At 35.2% G+C, this 7,752-nt stretch overlaps 1 protein-coding gene across 5 annotated transcripts in view; it reads right to left on the bottom strand.

Annotated features, from left to right (window-relative positions):
* Window positions 1-1,323: 1,323 nt before the first annotated feature.
* The window catches only part of LOC121312890 (septin-7-like), a 43,143-nt gene continuing 36,714 nt past the window's right edge, over window positions 1,324-7,752 (bottom strand). For 4 of the 5 annotated variants that reach the window (XM_041244777.1, XM_041244779.1, XM_041244776.1 and 1 more), the window contains exons 12-15: window positions 6,998-7,018; window positions 3,941-4,076; window positions 3,689-3,834; window positions 1,324-2,329 (exon numbers count right to left, since the gene is read on the bottom strand). In XM_041244777.1, the coding sequence (XP_041100711.1) occupies window positions 2,290-2,329; window positions 3,689-3,834; window positions 3,941-4,076; window positions 6,998-7,018 (343 nt within the window). In that variant the 3' untranslated portion in view covers window positions 1,324-2,289. The remainder of the gene's footprint in view (window positions 2,330-3,688; window positions 3,835-3,940; window positions 4,077-6,997; window positions 7,019-7,752) is intronic. The other variant, XM_041244780.1, reaches the window with a different exon arrangement.

The raw sequence follows: 7,752 nt of genomic DNA, 5'->3' as shown, positions 1-7,752 counted from the left end.
ACTGTCTCCTTAGTAGAGCAATACCCTCCTGCAACCTGAAAGATTTATGTTCATTGACTTTTCACTAACTGAGACTCAAAGATATCAACTCTTAAATTTTACTAAACAGTATTAATCAATGGAGACCAGTGCACATTATAATGTACACAAGAATTAAAAGCTTTTGGAACCAACTAGATATCAACATGATGTCACCCAACTACCTAGAAATGGAATTTAAAGTTTTACATTTAATATAGCATAGTGCATTCTATCCAAAACGACGATCATGCTGGCTGCAGTATTAAAGGGACGGAGCATACAAAAGCAACTCTGCTCCCCTATTCCCAGCGTAGCTCTTAAGAAATATTTCAGCTGTACAGGTACCTACATTTTGTTTTAATCTTCAATCTCCTTGCCATGTTATCTTTGCTTAGTGGCTACCATCTAATTTATATTCAATCATATTCTACATGTTTTCAAAACGATCTGCCAGGATAAACCAAAATAATAAGAATAAAAATCTTTATGTAGAAGTAGAGGATTGGCTCTGGCTGCATGATGGTTTAGCTCTCAGGACTATATTCTTGGAGTGAAGTGGATCAATTTAAAAAGTCAGTATTTAAATATTTTTTGGAGGGGTGGGGGTTTAGATGTTGCTTTTTTTTTTTTTTGGTTAACATGTAATAATTGTGAATACCGTTGCCACTAGGTGCAGAATTAACACTTGCAGTCTGCATTGGACAGTCAGGTTAACAGTTTTCTACCATATCTAAGACTAAGGAACTTCATAACCTCAAAAAATGCAGCTCTGTAAAATTATTTACATAAATCCCCAAAGTATGGTTCTTCATCTTCTTGAAACCATTAGGTCACATGACTGCAATCTGGAAGACATTTTAAGATCACAGGCCAGAGAGATCATTAGATTTTGCTCTACAATATATAAAGTGGGATACCTTCTCAACATAAATCTGAATGCAGATTTCACGCAAATGTGGAATGTAAGTGCACTGGAAGTATTTGCAGAGCTCTGCTTCCTAAATACTGTATACGAGGTGTAGTAGACTAAAATTACTCATGAACACAACAACTGCGTTAGCTAGCAATACTAGTGAACACAACTACAGAATTATACACTTTCTCCTACTAGCAGCATATTTGATTAAAATGTGATGCCTTCACTGGGGTGGGAAGGGGATGGGGGACAGGGGACGGACACAACACTCTGCATTTCAGTACTGTAGTCACTTTTTATAAATGTCCACACACTATAGCTTCATGAATGAAGCTTTTATTTTTCTTAAGTTAAAATAAGGTTTCATTTTACAAAGATGCAATCAATTTACATCATCACAACTTTGTTTATTATGTGACTTTGTACAATACAAACAAAAACAAAATACAGAGAAGCAGGACAGGAATATAGTTAAATTTGAAATGTCATACTTTTAGAAGCCAGGGTACCCAATGCATGTAATGAGATGCAGACAAATGTACAGATGTTAATTATTAACCTTATTGCTACCTAAAGCAGTGATTTTTACAGGTAAAAAGTAAATAAGTATAATTCCCATAATTTTTTAACATACAAAACAATATTTTGCAGGGCCAATATATGGAGGGCAATTGTAAATGTTGTGAAGTGAAATGAAGTAAAAATAATACATTGTATCTTGTCTAGATTATTTTATTTACGAGATGGGAAATGCATACATTTATGGACCATGCCCCCCCAGAAATGTTATACAAACAAACAAACAAACAAAGTCAAAGATTCTTCTTGGGCTTTAACTTATGCACATTTATCTTCAAGGTTTAAAAGTAAAAAGATACATCATCTTCATAGGTCTTGTTAGATTAGGCTATTTTGTGTTATATGAATTTTGTGTTATATAGGTTTATGGGTTACATTTAAAGCATAGACAAAAGAAAACATTATGGCACTTCTTCAAAAAGACCTTCTGAAGTTTTTGACATAATGGAAGAACAAGTATTTTTTTTCTGTAAACAATCAACCACCAGAACAAGATTGTACAATATTAAAACATCTCATCTGCATAAAAAAAAAAAGAAGAAAAAACTCAGAATTCAGCATTTCATCATAAAATGATACATTATCAATATACTACCAAAATAAAATACAGTTCATATTAGACAGTATTGGACTGGCTGTTTGGCATGCTGATGCATCCAACATTCTGGATATAAAGAATGCATTGGTTGGCTGAAGAAACCAAAATAAACACTGGCTGTCCAGGCTGGCAAATTGACAACTAGTACATCATAGATCGGTGGTCCTTAAATGCTTTAAAAGATCTTCCCCTTCTTTTTGTTCTTTTCCAAGGTCCTACATTAAAAGTAAAGAAAACAAATAAAATAAAGCATGTTTGCTCTGCATGTGAAGCACACTGGTGGTTGGCTAAGCTTCTGCAAAATACAAGGCCAGAAATTATGATCTACATAAAATAGAAAAGAAAAACGGGAACTTGGGCAGTGAGTTCACTTCTCTCCCGAATTAACCAATTCTAGCTTCAGAGGTAGTTTCGATACTGAATGAATTAGTTTGGGAGTAAAAAAATGAAAATAATAAAATAATAAATCCCAAAGTAGTTTGCAGTACAGTGCAACGAAAGTACTGTGACGTACTATCTGCACTGCACACACTTTTTTTTTTTTTTTTTTTTTTACTTCAAAACACTTCTTCCTCTGGTGTTTATGGTTGTGTTCATAGTGTATACTTGAATGTGCTGGTAAACTATGCCACACAAGACTGAATCATTTAAAAAAAGCACACAGTACTTTAGTATTTTGGTGAATCCCACCACTGAAATCTCCTGGAATTTAAGTGAGACACAAAACTACATTTGATTTACCATAGGTTACGATACAAATGTCAAAATACAGCCCTGCTGCAGGGTTGAGACCTTACACATGGGAATATGTGCATTTATGTATTTTATTTAGGGTTTTTCTTTCACTTTTTTGTAGTTTATTATAGAAAAACAGAGCCAGATGCTCTGCCTGAAACATGCTGCCTGCTGTGTTTGATTACAGGGAATGGCAGTCAGGACTGGTCTGTTGTGAATTTCTGATGAGCTGGTAGGCATGTCTCAGTGGAAGACACTGACACATCTCAAGCATGGGAGTCTTGCGACTAAGATGGCATTGTGAGTACTTACATTATCCGAAGATGTTAGTGTGAGTACTATGAAAAGATGTAGCCCCCCTGTGTATACCGGCGTCACAATTTTTGTACAGAATTGGTTTATCAAGGGTATATCAAGAAGTTTCCTGCAGTGGAACATCCTTTTTAGTGGGAGCAGCACTGAGCTGCTTATTGTGGCAAACTATTTTCATAGCTGCTTATTCCCCCACTGTGTTAAGTTTTGTCTTTTTGTAGTTATTTAGTGTGTTGTAGCATTAGGGGTACAGTCATGTGGTTGATCCTGCTCAACCCCACACCCCCATTACAGGCCAGGGCCACCACTAACATTGCAATTTGGATTGTACAATAGGCTTAATTGTAACTACCTGTGTTTACATCTGTCTGCAGGAGCTTTTCTGCTACTTGTATTAAGGTAAACCTGTTACATACACCCAGTTTTAATATAGATATATATCTATGTCTATTTATAGTAACATGAATATTGAATTACAGCTTTATTAGTAAAAGGACATTGTGTGTGACAACGGTAATAGTGTTTACCTGGAAACATCTAGCTTCTGCTGCTCCAATATGCGCTGTTGTGCCTCCCAGTTCATTTTCTCGTCCTCGTACTGGCGGCGCTTCTCCTCCAATTCCTTGTGCTGGGCTTCCAAGTTTTTCTTCATCTGCTCATTGCGTCGCTGAAGCTGGGGAAGGAGGGGTGGGTGGACACACAATGAGTTGCTTGTATAAGTATTAGAAGTCATCTAACAGCCAGATGTTACTAACAATGTTCTTTTTGTAAGTCTGTACCTCTGCCTCAGAGTCTTTCAGTTTCTGAATCTTCTCCTTGACTTTCATATCAAAGACCTGCTCCATTTCCATCTCCATCTTTTTCATCTTAGTCACATGTTCTCTCCTCTCCTCCTCCATCTGGGCAAGAGGGCTTCTGCAGATATCCAATAACAAAATACAAATAAGAAAGAGCCACAGTGCCAGACACAGGCCTTGCTAAACTCTGAGTGTGTATATTTGCACTACCCTGATGGAAAATAAGATGGGCAATGATGTGATTTTAATCTTTAAAAATAGGCAACCGAAGAAAGTCTATTTAACAGGATGCCCACTTAAATGATGACGTTCAGAAAATCTCTTTCTTTGGGAATGTTTTTTGTAAGATGCCCAATTCTCAATGTATTAACCTTTTTAAGTAGGTGGATCATAAAATGACATATACTGTACCATGTCAAATAAACACACAAGCATTGTAGCAATACCAATACCCAGGTCTCCTGGGCAGGAGATCATTCCAAGTTAGATATTTGAGAGACAAAATATCATACCACAGCTTTTAAGTAAGCTTGAAGAAGGGAAAGAAGGGAACAAATATTGTTCAGTGGCTAAGTTATAACTCTTGTCATGGACGTCCCAACTATCCAAAGAGTTGCACTTCACATTATATTGGATCTTTACTGTACACAAAGCCTTGCTTTATTTAAGTATTCAGCACCTGTCCTACCAAATAGTCTAAGCTACTTTGCAGGCACAAGTCAATGGTTTAAAGATAAAATGTATTTGGTTTCCAGTACCCCAACCCTACCTAAGCAAACCCATGTGACCCTCATAAAAAAAAAAAAATTGCCTATGCCTCTGCTTCCAAACTTCAGCCCTACGACGGCACTGTGCAGATTGGGTTGAGAAAGCACCTTTAATATTATTATACTGACTGTACGTGGTCAGACATACAGGTGTCCATTACGCCAAAACTGTAATAAGTGTACATTACATTTCTCCTTATAGCACTTGCAAAAATATATTTTTTATATATATATATATATATATATATATCTATATCTATATCTATATATATATATATATATATATATATATGCTATAGATATATAGATATATATATATATAATATACGGAATGGTTATACCCAATTTGTTTCCCCCCCAATGGATCTGGAAACCAATTTGTTTTATTTTTGGCCCTATATATTTATAAAGCAGAATGTGACAAGCAAAATGAAATGTAAACCACACGAGTTTGGTTAGTTACAAAATTAGACATTTGAATACTATACGCCAAATTGTAATGAAAGAGCAATTACAGTATTGTGTAACGTGGCCTAAACTATTAGCATTTTTGTAGTAGCTGGTAGAGTTTGATCAAAGAGTTAAAAGAATAATTTTAAAATGAGTATATGGAGAAAAAACACTTAAGAAAACAACAACAACAAAACAAAAAAAACACCCTTTAATGTTTTTGGATAGACAGAGATCTTAGGTATGTGACGTGTTTCAAGTACTGTACATCCCAGTATAGTGTACCTAGTGTTAAGGTCATATCTCAAGAGGGTTTTATTTTAGTTTTTTCTTATTTTCCAGGAAGAAAAACCCACAGGGTTTTACAACTCACAATGGTGTCTAGGGGACAGCATTGGTAAAATGTTAACATTGTTATAAGCACTCGTTAATATTAGGGTTGTGCTGATACTTGTATTTTTCTAAGTAATTACCTTGAAGAAATATTTGTCCGCTGATATTAAAAAAAAAAAAAACAAAAAAAAACACTGTCAGAATGTATTTACTAATTGTGTAAACAAGGGCACCCGAGGGATCTTTTTTTTTTTTTTTTTTGTGTTGAATAATTAACGTGTTTATAAAAAAAATTAAGATTTGTATTAGTTGGCCAAGATACTAAAATGAAATCCATATATTTCCAATGTATTTTATAATTAATTTCCTTTAGATGTACATGACCAACACACTTTTATAGAGTGTAAATGTACTGTACAAATACTAATTCACTACTTTCCAAAAAAAGAGGTATCATCCGAAAACACCCACACCACCTCCCCACCCGTGGTATAACTATCAGCCGTCTGCACTGTGGCGCTCTGAAGGAGTATACATTATGCCTCAGAAAGTAGGTGTGCGTGATATTTCATCTTTTACATGATGTTGCGTAACTGGGCATTATGACTGTGGGCAAAGTGAAAGGCAGATTGGCAGAGATATGAACCCTGTTGAACATGTCTGGGAACACTTCAATAGAATTGCGGAAAACTTGGCTGCTAACTGAAGTCAAAACTCAATTTAACTAATCGCAAACTCTGGATCGGAGTGTAATACAGGGTTCAGTCCCTGCAAGATGCAAAAGGCCAAGGTACCACATACTGATGTGTTTGTTTCTGCTCAGGTTTTGTGCTTGTAGTGCCGCAGTTTGATATAATAAATGTTACCTCTGTTTGTTGATTCCTCATTTTAATATGGCATGGCATTATAATACTTTATAGTGAGGTAGTAACAAGGAAACTCTGTTCACCACAAGCATTATAAAAACAGTGAAAGCCTGCCTGCCACCAGTTACATTTAAATATATGAATGGACATCACTGGCAGAGGGCAAGAACATCTAAAGACTAACAAAAATAGGTTTTGAGCATTTACAGTTTTAATATCAAAATATGAAATCAACCATCCAATGGTTCTTTCTGTTTTGTAGTTATATTCTTGCACTCAACCAGCAACATCTGCAATAAATACAGTACATTTTACTGTACCAATTATTTCCATAATTTTTAAATAATCAAACATTAATACCAGATTGTGAAAACATTATTTTTGTCACAGCACTACAATGTTGCTGGATGCATTGTCTTGTGTGTATCTGAACAGTATTGCTTACTTTTAAATGCTGATATTTCAGAAGGAAAAAAAAAACATGAAGAGGACAGCAAAAGGATAAAGTTCCAAAGAGCATAGGGAAAAACAAGGACGCCACCTGCATGTATACTTGATGCGTAAACCTGAAGGATAAAATCATCTCAAATTTTGGAAAAAAAATCTTAAAAATGACCACTTACATGCCTTCAACTGTGTCATATCTAAAAAACAAAAAACACACAAACTTAGCATGCTGAAAACAAACCATGCACCAACAAGCAAAAAAACAAAAACAAAACCAAAGATTGTGATAAATAAATGACTTGCATTAAATTCAGTTCTACATACATTACAAAAAAAGGGCTTCTAAAAGCTTATTAATGGAATTAAAATCCACTTTGTGTGAGCACACAGCAGATTAGCAGTGACTCCGCGCTCCACTGTGGAGGGTTAGCTTATTTCAATTAGTTTAGTGATTTGCAGAGCAGTGACGGTGTTAAAGCTTTCACGTTTAGGAACATGACTGCTAACCCTATTCAGTAGCAGGCCCCTATCACTCCAGTACTGATCTGACATACCTGTATTTTACCGACTTCAACAGTTCAAAGTCTGAACACACAAGGAGTTATTGAAATACATTATCTTGTCGGCAACGTAGTTTTCAAAAACGGATTTACTGATGCCAGTTGATGTAACCAGTGGCAAAAAGCTTGAGTCCACACATGCAATATTCTTAATACTGAAAATCTAAATATAGCCAACATTTTTTTTTTTTTTAATTAAATTGCCCTATGTGTCCAAAAGTTATGAAAACTATTGTATTTAATTAAGTCTGGTGTAAATGTTGTTCCTGTAAATGTGTGAAATTCACAAGCAGAATTTTTCAATCCTAAAAAATTAGCTGTATTAGGATCAGCATTCGTAATATATGTACTGCAACACAATTAACACAGGT

This window comes from Polyodon spathula, chromosome 3, assembly GCF_017654505.1.
Source record: "Polyodon spathula isolate WHYD16114869_AA chromosome 3, ASM1765450v1, whole genome shotgun sequence".
Classification (NCBI taxonomy): domain Eukaryota; kingdom Metazoa; phylum Chordata; class Actinopteri; order Acipenseriformes; family Polyodontidae; genus Polyodon; species Polyodon spathula.
Note: the sequence above shows the minus strand (reverse complement) of the source record. Positions and strands in the feature narration are given on the sequence as shown.